Source organism: Tachypleus tridentatus, chromosome 3 (genome assembly GCF_004210375.1).
Source record: "Tachypleus tridentatus isolate NWPU-2018 chromosome 3, ASM421037v1, whole genome shotgun sequence".
NCBI classification, from domain to species: domain Eukaryota; kingdom Metazoa; phylum Arthropoda; class Merostomata; order Xiphosura; family Limulidae; genus Tachypleus; species Tachypleus tridentatus.
This window is the reverse complement of record NC_134827.1, coordinates 23,145,880-23,162,412: the sequence shown is the minus strand read 5'-3', so window position 1 is coordinate 23,162,412 and position 16,533 is coordinate 23,145,880. Positions and strand designations below refer to the sequence as shown.

The following is a 16,533-nucleotide window of genomic DNA, read 5'->3' as shown; positions in this document are numbered from 1 at the left end:
ACAATTTAGATGGAATCAAATAACACACATGATTTGATCCCTGTAGAACGAAATCTGTTTTTACCGAGGATTTTAATAATTACCAATTAGATGTGTATTTAACCAGCCGAAAAGTTCCGTCAGTATGAAATAAATAAAATATACGTACATATATACATCAAACAAAAACTGTATATACGTTATGTGAACGTGCTTAATACAAGTAAATAACTTTAAAGCACTTCCAACCAGTATTTACTTTCACTCTGAATCACGGTTGGTTGCGATTTCGCAGTTTAGAGGCCGCTCTTTAGTAAACCAAATTAAAAACAATAGTTCCTAAAACAATACATAAAATTTGTACAATATTTAACATGGCATATGTATCGAAATAAATAATACCTACAAAAAATTCCTAAAATCACAATGGGAATATTTTCAAAATCTATAATAAGTGATAATTACGCATTACATAAAATCCATAAACAATTAAACTTAGTAAGCAATTGATATATTTTGCAACATAAAGAATTCGCAGTTTGTTCAAATTGTATTAAAAGTATTTTAGTTTTTAATATAAGAATGACCATCGTAAAATAATTACTTCCTGTTGATAAAGCACCCCCGGTGGCACAGAGGTATGTCTTAGAATTCACACCGCCTGAAATCGGGTTTTGATACCAGTGATGTGCAGAGGACAGATAACACATTGGGTAGCTTTGTGCTTAATTCTAAACAAACAAACAGATCTGTTGATAAACATTGAAACGAATTAGTAAAATGAAATGAACTCTGACTGGAGTTTCTAACATGTAATTTATGTTGATGGTTCTCAATCTTAAGTTTACTGTTTGGTCGACATAACCCTTATAACACAGTACGTTCGAATATACAAATACAGTTTTTAAATGTGCAAAACAAGTACATTTTTATTTTAAACATAATATTTGCATTTGTATTTCCAACAATATTAGTATTATTTATACAACCTAGGTCACAGTGTTTACATCTCAAGTCTTTAGCCCTATACTGATTATTTTAACATAGAGATAACAAATCTTTGTAACTTAGTGTACATACAACTACTGAAGTTCTGTAACTCAATACTCTTACTTTCAGATAAGTATAAACAAACCAAAGAAATATTTTTGTTGTTTTTTTCTTTTAAAGTCTTCCCTCAGGGACAACGGTATGTCTTTGGATTTCTTATACTAAAATCAGGCATTCGGTTCTCCTCGGAGGACACAGCAGATAGCTCGATCTGCCTTTGCTTAAAGAAAAATACAGATTTCTCAATTGAACAATGTTACTTATAAGTAACTTAACTATTTATATTTTACAAATATCATTCACATCTTTTGGAATATAAACCTATTTAATTAAGAAATCTAAATAAAAACACTTTTCCAGCGAATTTTTATAACGCGTGCAGTAGATTATTAAACTAGGTATTACCTTCTGTCGATGTTCAATATTTTGTTTAAATCAACGTAATTCATTCAAGTCATTACACTGTCTATAAACATCAATAATATTACTTATCTCTCTCACGTTTCAATCTTTTAGGCTGTTTATAAATATCAGTAATACTACTTATCTCTCTCACGTTTCAATCTTTTAGACTGTTTATAAACATCAGTAATACTACTTATCTCTCTCACGTTTCAATCTTTTAGGCTGTTTATAAACATCAGTAATACTACTTATCTCTCTCACGTTTCAATCTTTTAGGCTGTTTATAAATATCAATAATACTACTTATCTCTCTCACGTTTCAATCTTTTAGGCTGTTTATAAATATCAGTAATATTACTTATCTCTCTCACGTTTCAATCTTTTAGACTGTTTATAAACATCAGTAATACTACTTATCTCTCTCACGTTTCAATCTTTTAGACTGTTTATAAATATCAATAATATTACTTATCTCTCTCACGTTTCAATCTTTTAGGCTGTTTATAAACATCAGTAATACTACTTATCTCTCTCACGTTTCAATCTTTTAGGCTGTTTATAAACATCAGTAATACTACTTATCTCTCTCACGTTTCAATCTTTTAGGCTGTTTATAAATATCAATAATACTACTTATCTCTCTCACGTTTCAATCTTTTAGGCTGTTTATAAATATCAGTAATATTACTTATCTCTCTCACGTTTCAATCTTTTAGACTGTTTATAAACATCAGTAATACTACTTATCTCTCTCACGTTTCAATCTTTTAGACTGTTTATAAATATCAATAATATTACTTATCTCTCTCACGTTTCAATCTTTTAGGCTGTTTATAAACATCAGTAATACTACTTATCTCTCTCACGTTTCAATCTTTTAGGCTGTTTATAAACATCAGTAATACTACTTATCTCTCTCACGTTTCAATCTTTTAGGCTGTTTATAAATATCAGTAATACTACTTATCTCTCTCACGTTTCAATCTTTTAGACTGTTTATAAACATCAGTAATACTACTTATCTCTCTCACGTTTCAATCTTTTAGGCTGTTTATAAATATCAATAATACTACTTATCTCTCTCACGTTTCAATCTTTTAGGCTGTTTATAAACATCAGTAATACTACTTATCTCTCTCACGTTTCAATCTTTTAGGCTGTTTATAAATATCAATAATATTACTTATCTCTCTCACGTTTCAATCTTTTAGGCTGTTTATAAATATCAGTAATACTACTTATCTCTCTCACGTTTCAATCTTTTACAATGTCTATAAACATCAATAATATTACCTACCGCTCTTACGGTTCAATCTTTTAGACTATCTATAAACATCAATAATATTATCTACCGCTCTTACGGTTCAATCAATCTTTTAGACTGTCTACAAACATCAATAATATTACTTATCTCTCTCACGTTTCAATCTTTTAGACTGTTTATAAATATCAATAATATTACTTATCTCTCTCACGTTTCAATCTTTTACAATGTCTATAAACATCAATAATATTACCTACCGCTCTTACGGTTCAATCTTTTAGACTGTCTATAAACATCAAAAGTATTATTTAACTCTCTTACGGTTCAATCTTTTAGAATCTTTATAAACATCAATAATATTATTACGTCTTTTACGGGTCGATTTTTTATAGTCTATAATGCTAATGAATTAAGCTTATATCTTTAAATTTTAAGCAAACTTATCAGACTTTCAGCGCCATCTCAGTTACGTTAATTGGATTTGATGTTTTGCTTCAATTTCAAGTGAAATAAAATTTCAACTTTAATTTCTGATTTTAAAAAACTGGTTTTGGTTTAATTATGAGACAACGTGTGTTATAAAAACTTGGAAAACTGGTTGAAAAATATTTATGTGAGATAGATTTGTGATTTTTTTTAAATATGCTTCTGGAAAGATTAAAGCTAAATGCTTAATAAGGATAACAATAACAGGGAACATCAAACTCACGTATCAACGATAGACATCATAAGTTTAAAAAAGTATTTAAACTGTCGTATAAGACAATATATTTACAGAATTATAGAAACTCTGAGAATTTAGTTTAAAACAAATAAGGAAATTAAACGTTTTTGTGAGAATCAGCCAGCTGATGTTAAAACCAACAGCAAAAATTTTACTTGATGTATTAAAGGTAAACAAAAATATTAAAATGAGATCCTTTTAGAATTTATCCTTTAGAATACTGTTTGTAAAGTCTTTGTTGAATAGTATAAACTCTCTCAATATAGGATCAGCCATTTTGGCAGACCTCGTAACCTTCTGATGATCATGAAATTATACATACTACAACTTCTGGTGTAATACGTGAATCTTCATGAAATTTGGCAAGCTTTTAGTAAACATTACAAGAAGTTTGTGCACAAAGTATTGGCCTTTTTAATTAAGTATTTTATTAAATATATGTATCTGAAAGGAATCGTGTGTGATGACTAGTTTGAGTACAAGATGACCTTTACAATAAGGTTAAAAATCATTTAAAATATCATTTAACCTCTAAAACCTTCTACATTAACATCAAACGTTTTTTCTATGTTTTTGCGCTAAAACTTTTTACTTTATCTATTATTTTCTTTAACATAACTATTTACGGACTCGGTACATTTGACCGTCCTTGTATTATTACCACCACAAAAATACGAAATAAATATAAACTCATTTTTTTCTTTCTAGTATATCTTGCATCACAACACAAAACAACAATTGTTTATTTTAAATAGTATAAGGCTGGTAACAGTCTGCATCTGTTTCCCCTTATTTCCATTGTTTTGTTGCCCTTTAATTTAAAACCACGTCTAACTAGTTATCCATAATAAAGTTGTAAATCACTCGGAGAATTCGTAGCTCAAGTTATTATATTAAATGATGTACCACACTTGTAAGTTTTAATAGTACTTTTTAATTACCTCATTTAATTTAACCTAATAAGTTTCTAATTTGTAAATCTAAGTCACTCACATGTGACATGTTATTTTCCTTTTTTCAGCCTACTGATGAATTGTTTGGAATTAAGCACAATGGGATATCTGTATTTTGTCCCCCAGGGGTATCGAAATCCGGTTTTTAGCGGTATGAGTCCACAGACATACCGCTGTGCCACTGAGAGGCCCTACTAATGAAACTTAAACCTGTTCTTTTGTAATAGTGGTAATTACAATGCTTTCTACTTATTTACAGTATGCATTTTGTAACACAAAGCAATTACGAATAAATTGAATAACGTTCTATAACCATTACAATTTCATTGGTTTTTTATAAATTATTTAAAATAGCTCTTTTATCTATCTGTAGGTGAAATTATTAACAATTTCTAACGAAAAAAGATAACATTATATGTTATTTGGTAGATTAAAACTTTGGTTTCCTAATGGTTATAAATGATGTAGTAACAAACTTCAAAGAGAATTTATTATTGGCAATTTCTGAAAGAGACGAAGAGATAGGAGGATGTGACTTGTGTGTCTGACTTTCTAGTTTATATCTCATTAAACAAAGAAAATTGAAAGCTATAAACATTAAACTGCGCCTTTGCAATATTTATACTATCACAAATAAGGTCCCGGCATTGCCAGGTGGTTAAGGCAATAGACTCGTAATCTGAGGGTCGCCGTTAGGGAGTAAAATTGTAACGGTCAATCCCACTATTCGTTGGTAAAAGAGTAGTCCAAGAGTTGACGGTGGGTGATGATGACTACCTGCCTTCCCTCTAGTCTCACGCTGCTAAATTAGAGAGGGCGAGCGCAGATTGACCTCGAGTAGCTTTGCGCGAAATTCAAAACAAACCAAAGCAATAACAAATATCAGAACGTCAGTAAGATATGATGGAAACATTAGACTATGGTCAAGTCGGAAGAACAAATATCATGATGTACATACAAGATGAATTTGGCAAATAAACTTAAATAATATTAAGTTTTCGTTTATAAACTACGTTTTGATGCTACCTTTATTCGTATACGTTGATAATAAAGTAGGTAAATTTAATTTTGAATTGAACTCTGTAAAACATCGTGACACGTGCACTTTGACCTACCCTCATCGAGAGGGTGAAATGACTTGGCTTTTCTAAAAATAAAATAAAAATCCAAAATCACATGTAACCATGGGGGAAAAACTGATGATATAACTTGCTTTTTGAATTTTGAGTAACAGAAAATGATTCAAGCACAGTTCTTACTATTCATATCTCGTTTCGATTCAAAGTTCTGTTTGTGCTGTCACGTGCAGTGGGTGTAGTTTTGTTGGACGTCGCGTGTCGTTAAGTGGTTAGCTGAGCAGTTTAGATTAAACACTGATCATAATACTAAGTTAAATACTGAGCTATAAGCAGCAGATAGGTAAAAATTGAACAGTCTATTGGTAAGTACATAAAATGAGACACTTTACATGTATATAGGTATATATATATATATATATATATATATATATATATAATGAGAGAAAATATTACGGTAATTCTGTACTCTAAGATCTCTAACAACGATGAATTACGTAGTAGGTAGTCAGATAAAAATAATCTAATAATAGGATTTTAAGTTAAGTAAATGTCATAAAATATATCACTTAAGCATGATTTATAAAATTATAAATTTAATGTTTTTTGTAACATAAAATAGTTTTATATTTGCGTGCTTGAAATTTCATAATTCAAAAACTATTATGCTTGTGTTTTTATATACCTATAAAGATTTTAGCATTCTACCAAGAATAACAGTGAATTCCTGAATATTCAAAATATTTACTTCCCATATATACAAACCTAGGGTCACTTTCAGATCGTATTAATAATAAATGTATGAAGTAAGACTAATCTGTAGGACAGTGACATATAATATAGGTATTATATTAGGATACATTCATTCCCATATTTTTCTTGCGTAAATTTAGGTGCAAACGCCATCTATAAATAAATCCTAAGTGAACAATACTAGAACCTGAGATTTTACGTAATATTCTTCATAGCTTATTGCTTGGATTATTTAACATTTTGTGAAAGTATATTTTAGAAATTTTAATACCTTAATTTTATTTACTTAGTTTATCTTCAGCTTTAACTTAATACGAGCGATTCACAAAAACACTCTTTTTATGTCTAGCTGAAGCTAAAAGTTTCTTATTGTTTATAAATAATTTAAAAGTTGTGATTATAAATTGTATTTTATGTCTACTTTTGTCAGATCTTATTATTTCTTTATTTGTTTTGTCTGCAAGGATTACGTTTTCTATCATTCATTTTCTGAATACACATCAAGTAGAGGTTCAACGTTAAACATAATATATTCTGGATGGCAATGCCAAGAACACTGAAGGCAGAATTAACTGTTGTAATCTCTTTATGTTTCCTGTACTTACAAAAAGCTAGTTTATCTGAGCCATTGTACAGTGTTGGGTCATCAGCAGCAAAAGGTAAGTGATGTTCCATTAAATTTTGTAATTAACAAGAATGGTTTGTTTGTTTATTTGTAGTTAACCACAGAGCTAATGCGCTTTGTAAACTACGGGTATCGAAACGTGACTATAAGTGTTATAAGCCTTCACATTTGCTACTGAGCCAGAGGGGCAGCAAATATAAATCTATAGAATAACGTCGCATATACAACAAGATTATTCTGGATAAACTCACTACTTCTTTATGTAAATCTGATTCAGATTAAAACCTTAACCAGATTAGCAGTTTAGAGCAAAACTATATAACGGTTGTGAACATGCATTTTATTTGAAAGCTGTTTTTAATGCAAATGTGTGTTAGATAATTCAAGAATTCTGAAAAAAAGTTTACTAAATTTATAGTTTCACAAAATTCCATCGAACAGATGGATTTATATTGATGTAAAATGTGAAATGTGGTCGGATACACGTTCGAACGGTGCGTAATATTTAGTTGTAATTTTTGCTTTCTTTTTTAACTAACAACTGTTATTGACTAGTTGATGATGACAAACCTTTAAGTTTTATTAAATATGTAGTTGCTTCAACTTCAGACATTTTCATCTCGAAACTCTTACTCACTCCATCAGACTACTTCTTCTCTTTAAGTTTTCTTCCAACTCTGATTGTTCTGACAAACTAATTTTTTATCTCTTTTTAACCTTCTCATAACTAAGATTGTTCCATCAAATTATTTTCTATCTACTTTTTAACCTTTTTACATACCAGATTACTCCGTCAGACTATTTCCAATCTACTTTACAACTTTTTCATCTCAGATTACTCTGTCAGACTATTTACATTATTCTTTCCAACTTTTTCATCCCAGATTACTCCGTCAGACTATTTCCAATCTTCTTTCCAACTTTTTACATCCCATATTACTCCGTCAGACTATTTCTCATCTTCTTTTCAAATTTTTTACATCTCATATTACTCAGTCAGACTATTTACTATCTTCTTTACAAGCTCTTGTTTTTGCATCTCAGATTATTCCGTAAACAATCACTTTAGGGTTGTTTTTTTTTCTATTTTTTTATCCAACCCTGACTGCTCCGTCTTTCTAGCACTTGTTCATATTTACACATTTTTTAAGCTTTTATAACACCAAGTTCTGCTTGTATACGCGCTTATAAATAGTTAAAATAATTATGTAATTTTGCATAAAATAAAAGCGCAGAAATATTTTAATTAATTTATAATGAACACATTTCAAATCTAAAAACCAGTGGAAAACTTTGAGTTAAGTAAAATTACTAATCAGAAATTAATAGATTATTTCAGACTAATAAATATGTTAATATCATGGATAACGTTGATATATAATAAGTGTCCTTACGTCGATATTTTAACCTGTATTAATCTAAGAGTACTAATTTCATCATATGTTACAATTATCTATAATGGTTCAAGATAGGTTATAATAATATTTTAGATATCATAGAGCTATAGAATATAGCGATGGATTTGATTAGTATTGAAACACAGGGAATAAAGTCTGTTTATAGTTATTGTATCATGATACATGTCTTGAAGATTAGTGAAAAAAGAAACATGTTAATTATAAATAATAAATAGTTTGAAAAGATCCATTAGTTTAGCTTAACTTTTATTTCTTATTTTATTCGTATTATTCACAGATATCAAAACACCCACGAGTCGTGTATGAAAATCTTGTTTGTATCATTTTCTATAGGAACTATACGAAGTTTATTTGAATTTTGTTTGTATTTATATTATAGAAATTATATAAAGTTTATTTCAATTTTACTTGCATTATTTTATGTAAAAATTATATAAGGTTTATTTCAATTTTATTTGCATTATTTTATGTAAAAATTATATAAAGTTTATTAGAATTTTGTTTGTACTCCTTTTATATAGAAATTATATAATGTTTATTTGAATTTTGTTTCTATTTTTATATAGAAATTATGTAAAGCTTATTTGAATTTTATTTGTACTCTTTTATGTAGAAATGATATAAATTTTATTTGTATTCTTTCATATAGAAATTATATAAAGCTGATTTGAATTTTATTTGTATTCTTTTATATAGAAATTACGTAAAATTTATTTCAATTTCGTTTGTATTATTTTATATAGAAATTATATAAGTTTATTTAAATTTTGTTTGTACTCTTTTGTATAGAAGGTATACAAAGATTATTTGAATTATGTTTGTATTATTTTATATGGAAATTACATAAAGTGTATTGAATATTAGGGCTACCAAAATGTTGAGACGTTTGATGAAACGGCTTCAATTATGGCGCCTTTCATCTTTCAGGGAACTACTGCTGTAACACATATATATATTGGTGTGTGGAAATATAGGTGTCACACACACTCATTCTCTTTTTTTATGTCTTTAGATGCACACTACAGCCTATGCGAGGGTAATGGAAGTAACCATGTGCTAAATTTTACTGAAAATGGTGAACAGTCTGGAGGTATCCTGAGTTTAACTCCTTTGAAGACACCATATAAACCTAATACCAAATGTGTCGCGATACTAGTTCCGCCTGTTAGCTTCCAATTACTACTGTCTTTTATGTCTATCACCACAAGACCTAATTTAGACAACGTGACTGTAGACAACAACGTGACGTTATCAGGTGTATATTCTTGTCCCGCTGCTAACTGCGATAACCTGCAGTTTCTCTCAGGGCAGTCTCGTCCAAACCTGACTCTGATTTTCGCTAGTTCGCCTGAAGGATATGTTCTACCAAATTTCACAGGATTTAATGCCGTCGTCACAGTGTTTAATATGGGTAGAGTTGAATAATCTTATATATTTTTGTTACTCTACCTGTGTTAGATATTGAGGTTAATAGTTGTAGTTGCTGGTGGTTTGTTTAAATCTCAATGAGTTTGGTTTGAACTTCGCATAAAGCTACACGAGGGCTATCTGCACTAGCTATCCCTAATTTAACAGTGTAAGACATGAGGGAAGGCAACTATTCATCACCACCCACCGCCAACGGGCTTCTCGTTAACCAACGAATAGTGTAATTGAACGTTAGTTATAACATCCTCACAGCTTAAATGGCGAGTATGTTAGGTGGAACGGAGATTCAAACCCATGGCCATCACACTGTGAATCGAGCGTCCTAACCACATAACCACTTAAACGTTAGCTAATATAATTAAAAATGATGACGTCACAAACTTATTGTTAAAACGATTAAATTCTAGGATTTATTTATACAGTTATTTTGTTTAGGGGCCTGGCATGGCCTAGCGCGTTAAGGCGTGTGCTTCTTAATCTGAGGGTCGCGGGTTCGCGCCCGAGTCGCGTCAAACATGCTCGCCCTCCCAGCCGTGGGGGCGTTATAATGTGCGGTCAATCCCACTTTTCGTTGGTAAAAGAGTAGCCCAAGAGTTGGCGTTGGGTGTTGGTGACAAGCTGCTTTTCCTCTAGTCTTACACTGCTAAATTAGGGACGGCTAGCACAGATAGCCCTCGAGTAGCTTTGTGCGAAATTCCAAAACAAATATTTTGTTTAGACTGTACAGTAATGTTTCTAGCTTGTTTATATGATTAAAAAGTTAGGTTTATGTTTTTGAACGCCTAAATTTTTGCACCTCTTGAATTTAAAAAATCTCCCAGTTTTATATAAATACTGAATATCCTATCATAGAAATGTGTGTAGCTAAAATAATAAAAAAATGTTGTCCCATTGATAGTAATTATTTTATGTGTTCGTTCGAAGTCAAGAAATCATTATATTATGTATTTAAAACCATACGAGGGCGTAACAGTTTATTAATATGTAATATTTATTTTGTTGAATACATGGCGAAAACGCTTGGTTTTTGTAGAAAATCATCTTACACGTGTTTTACTGTAGTTAATATGACTAGTGGATATTGTACTGGTGAGGAACGATTTAAGTGTGCGAACGGACGCTGTGTGTGGAACGGATTTCGATGTGACGGTGTGAACCATTGTGGCGACTCTAGCGACGAAGATAGTAGCTGTTCTCGTGAGTATCGAATTATCTTGGTGGCATTAAGATATTTATTATTAACTTACTTTCGTTGAGTATAATATGGCCAATATTTTGATGAAAACAACAACATATAATTGAAAATGTGTTAGATAGTGTTGTTTTAAAATTTACTATGTGGTTGATCAAAGGCACTCCATAATTTATCATATATCAGACACTGATATACGTATATATATAACGTTAGGAAATTAAAGACAAAAACTCGAACGTAAAAATGAATCTCAAAATGACACAAACCAGTTTCACAAGTTAATATTTAGTCGGCATTCACTTGGATTTCAATATTGCTTTATATCGACGTGGCCTGATTTCAGTGAGAGCGTACAGATATTTCTATGCGATTGAGTGCCATCCTTCTATGAGTATTTCAAAAGGTTCATCTTTCGTCTTCGGCTTGCGATCTTTCATTCATTTGTTTAACTCAGCCCATAAGTTTTCAATGAGACTTATATCAGGTGATTAACCTGGCCATTGAAATAACGTAAGTTATCTTATTTCTAAGATATCTTTTAACGTCTCCACAATTGCAGAGAATCTTATTTGATCATTTTGTAGGTTAATTGGAATAAGAAACTACAGAAAGTGCACAACACCTTTAATGATAAAATGTAAATAAAATCATGAAAAGTTTAGGTGGGTACAAAAACCTGTGTTAATATTAAGATTTGAGATAATATTTGAACAGGTCTTGTCCAGTACGTTCTAAAAACATATCTTAGAATATAATTATTATAAGGTACCTAATAACACATATAACAAATCAACAACGTTTTCAAGGGAGGCCAATTTTTTTCGCCCACTCTTGTATAACAGTTGGGTTTTAAAAATATGTTTGCAGTTTGATAAACGCTTAGGTTAATTTTCGATTGATAAAATTAATATGATTCTTTTACCTTATTTGGAATAATATAATTTTTATCAGATCCAATAAGACAAAATTTTAATATTTCCCTTTACCATCCTATCGTTTCAGATAACGTTTCTTCTAGAAACACAGCCTGGGGAGTTGTTGCTATTGTCATTGGATTTCTTATGCTGTGTTTTTTCTTACCCTTGTTCATCTGTCTGGCTATTTGGGGCGGAAAAAGCATTGTCTCGGTAAATTTATTGCCGTCTCAACCCACATTTCGTAGCCATTCAATCAACGACACTGGACCTGATGACAAGTGCCGACAAAGATCTTTTTCCTGTGTGTCTCCTTCAACTACGTTAAGTATCCCTTCTGGTAGTTGGACGTCTGATGAAAAAGAGAAATATTTTCAAGGTCAGTTGACTTTGACCAAGAGAGACGGTACTAAATGGTGATAAAGCAATGTTTCAAAATCAGTTTACTTTATCAAAAATAGACGATACTAGATGATGGTAAAGCAAAACTGTTTCAAAAATTAGTTGAATTTCTCAAAGGGAGACGATGCTAGATGTCGATAAAGCAAAACTATTTCAAAGTTTAGTTGACTTTGAACAAAAGAGACAATAATATAACAACTTTTTCAGTTAGTATTATTTAACTGTGTACGTAAAGCTATAAACAAGTAACGAAAAGTTGGTGTATCGTCACAATTGTGTGCTACCTTACGAATATATATTTCCAATTACAAAGAAATGCGACAATACTAATTCACACCTCCTCTGGCAGTATTGTGACTACAATTTCTTAGACAGGTTGTGGAAAGATACGTGTATTAAAGCTGATTAATAAACTTTCATTTACTTAAATTCACCACTTGTGCGAATGTACTTAAACGATATACTTACGCAGGCCATGAATGGCCAGGTGGTTAAGGTACTCAACCAGTAATCCGAGGATCGCGGGTTTGAATCCCCATCACACCAAACATGCTCGCCCTTTCAACCGTGGGGACGTTATAATGTTACTCTCAATCCCAATATTCGTTGGTAAAAGAGTAGCCCAAGTGTTGGCGGTTGGTAGTGATGACTAGCTGCCTTCCCTCTAGTCTTACATTACTAAATTAAGGACGGCTAATGGAGATAGCCCTCGTGTAGCTATGCGCGAAGTACAAAACAAACAAACAAAATACACTTACGTAAACTAAAATAAAATTGTAGTTGAGAATTACTTTTTGTTCGACTTAACTATAAGTGACAACGATTAGCGTAAATGAAAGCTCGTATAAAATAACACAGATAATACAAAATTATTATTAGTTAGCTTTCAATAATACTCCCTAGTAAAACAGTAGGATGTTCTATGAAATAACAGTGCTAGAAATCAGGCTTCGATACCCATGGTTGGTAGTACACAAATAACCCATTGTATAGTTTTGTGTTTAATTACAAACAAAACTTTCAATACCACTGATCCATCGCAGTGTGTCTTTAGTTAACTATAAAAGATGATCGGAGTAATGTGTCATTAGATATCTGTCAAAACTGCTAATCAATCATAAAGTGTCATTAGATATCTGTCAAAACTGCTAATCACTCATAATGTGTCATTAGTTAGATGTCAACACTGCTAGTCCATTATAATGTGTCATTAGTTAGATATCAACACTGTTGATGAGTCAAAACTGCTATCAAGATTGTAAACCAAATGTGTCAGATGAGTCAAAATGTGCTATTAGTTAGCTGTCAACACTGCTGATATGTCAAAATGTGTTATGAGTTAGCTGTCAGAACTGTTGATCCATCATAATGTGTCATTAGCTAGATGTCAACACCGGTTTTCCATTGTAGTGTGTCATAAGTTAGCTGTCAACACCAGTGGTACATTGTAGTGTGCCATAAGTTAGCTGTCAACACCAGTGGTACATTGTAGTGTGTCATAAGTTAACTGTCAACACCAGTGGCACATTGTAGTGTGTCATAAGTTAGCTGTCAACAACAGTGGCACATTGTAGTGTGTCATAAGTTAGCTGTCAACACCAGTGGTACATTGTAGTGTGTCATAAGTTAACTGTCAACACCAGTGGTACATTGTAGTGTGTCATAAGTTAGCTGTCAACACCAGTGGTACATTGTAGTGTGTCATAAGTTAACTGTCAACACCAGTGTTACATTGTAGTGTGTCATAAGTTAGCTGTCAACACCAGTGGCACATTGTAGTGTGTCATAAGTTAGCTGTCAACACCAGTGGTACATTGTAGTGTGTCATAAGTTAGCTGTCAACACCAGTGGTACATTGTAGTGTGTCATAAGTTAGCTGTCAACACCAGTGGTACATTGTAGTGTGTCATAAGTTAACTGTCAACACCAGTGGCACATTGTAGTGTGTCATAAGTTAACTGTCAACACCAGTGGTACATTGTAGTGTGTCATAAGTTAGCTGTCAACACCAGTGGTACATTGTAGTGTGTCATAAGTTAGCTGTCAACACCAGTGGTACATTGTAGTGTGTCATAAGTTAGCTGTCAACACCAGTGGTACATTGTAGTGTGTCATAAGTTAGCTGTCAACACCAGTGGTACATTGTAGTGTGTCATAAGTTAACTGTCAACACCAGTGGTACATTGTAGTGTGTCATAAGTTAACTGTCAACACCAGTGTTACATTGTAGTGTGTCATAAGTTAGCTGTCAACAACAGTGGCACATTGTAGTGTGTAATAAGTTAGCTGTCAACACCAGTGGTACATTGTAGTGTGTCATAAGTTAACTGTCAACACCAGTGGTACATTGTAGTGTGTCATAAGTTAGCTGTCAACACCAGTGGTACATTGTAGTGTGTCATAAGTTAGCTGTCAACACCAGTGGTACATTGTAGTGTGTCATAAGTTAACTGTCAACACCAGTGGTACATTGTAGTGTGTCATAAGTTAACTGTCAACACCAGTGGTACATTGTAGTGTGTCATAAGTTAACTGTCAACACTAGTGGAACATTGTAGTGTATCATAAGTTAGCTGTCAACACCAGTGGTACATTGTAGTGTGTCATAAGTTAGCTGTCAACACCAGTGGTACATTGTAGTGTGTCATAAGTTAACTGTCAACACCAGTGGTACATTGTAGTGTGTCATAAGTTAACTGTCAACACCAGTGGTACATTGTAGTGTGTCATAAGTTAACTGTCAACACCAGTGGTACATTGTAGTGTATTACTATTTAACTATAGATCTACTGTGATATCGTCGTATTTCAACTCTTCCCCCTTACAATAAATACATACTTGTGCGCGTGAAATCTATCATCAGGAAAAAATAAAAAGTATTTTGTTATTTCACCTTCAGGCTTTCTCAGACTTTCTTCTTCCAAAGAAATTTTGCTGTAAAGTTTATTCTAATTTTTAATATACATATTTACCTTAATTGCGAATATATAAAAAAAATAATTCTAAAGATAGCTTTCATCTACGTATTTATTGTAGAAATCATGTTTAGTATAAACATTAGTTAGCTTTCTACAAGATTAAAAACGCACGTATTTGATACATTTTGTCTACTTAGTTATATTTTATAGTTGTTTTCAAAGTGTGGTCTGCAAGGGTCTTCTAGGTGGCTCAGTGACTGGTCCTAAATGACGCGCAACGCCAAGAAGTTCTTGGAGTTTTTTGGCCCGCCGAAGCGGTCCGCAGATGGTAAAGTTTGAGAACTTCTTGTCTAGTAAAGCTGAAAGGCTTTGTGTAACATAACATCTAATCCTGTTTATCACGCCTCACCGTGGATTTTTCACCCATCATCATCGTCCATCAAGCATCAACAACCTGTAAATATCGTCTTCGGCAAAATGTTTACATCCTGTTCTATATTGATGTTATTGTGTACATGCACCGAGTTGTTACTGGGTAAACCCTCCAATAGTATGGAGTTGGTCTTCTGATCCGTATAAGTTGTTTTGAGCATTTGTTCGTAAAAAACACATGCACACCTGTTTTGTATAAAAGGATGGATGCACTATCGGTATAATATAAAACAGACCAACTCTTTGTTCTAACAATTTGTATCTGGTAGAGAATCATGCCAGGAGTTGTAGGGCGTCAAATTGTTTGACTGTTCAGAAATGGCATGAAGCAAATGGACCTTGCTGGAACTGAAGGATAACTCCAGTTTACTGTATTCAGAATCCTGAAACGTCATCGTAGTACAGGAAACATTGTTCCATAAAAGTCTACTGGTAGACACCGAAACCACTGTTCGAGATGACTGTATTTTGTTTGTTTGCTTGTTTCTGAATATTTCGTGCAAAGTTACATGAAGGCTATCTGGGCTAGTCATCCCTAATTTAGCAGTGTAAGATTAGAGGGAAGGCAGCTGGTCATCATCACCTACCGTCAACTCTTGGACTACACTCCTACCAACTAATAGTGGGATTGACTGCATATAATAACACTTCCACGTCAAAAAGGGCGAGCATGTTTGGTGTCACAGAAATTCGAACTCGTGATCCTCCGATTACAAGTCTAGTGTCCTAACCATCTGGCCATGTTAGGTCTTCTAGCGTGTTTCGAAAAGGTTAACATGTCAAGAGCAAAAGAAGTCATGCAATATCTTATGACAGAAATGGAACAAAGACATTCACTTTGAGGTATCCAAAAGAACAGAAAATAGAGGTCTGACCAAACAAGGTTATTTATGCTAAAAGGGCTATCAGCAAACCGATATTAACCAGAATCTACATTATGCTATCTTACAGTTAGAACGCTGGTGATAGGTAATATTTTCAGATGAGTCTTGTTTCT

At 32.4% G+C, this 16,533-nt stretch overlaps 1 protein-coding gene across 1 annotated transcript; it reads left to right on the top strand.

The window, feature by feature from the left end:
• The first annotated feature begins 5,689 nt into the window (after positions 1-5,689).
• Positions 5,690-14,678, top strand: LOC143246527 (uncharacterized). The gene is made up of 5 exons (XM_076493389.1): positions 5,690-5,816; positions 6,669-6,863; positions 9,260-9,658; positions 10,738-10,872; positions 11,873-14,678. The coding sequence occupies exons 2-5, from the start codon at positions 6,743-6,745 to the stop codon at positions 12,202-12,204; spliced, it is 987 nt and encodes a 328-aa protein (XP_076349504.1). The 5' UTR covers positions 5,690-5,816; positions 6,669-6,742; the 3' UTR covers positions 12,205-14,678.
• Positions 14,679-16,533: the final 1,855 nt, after the last annotated feature.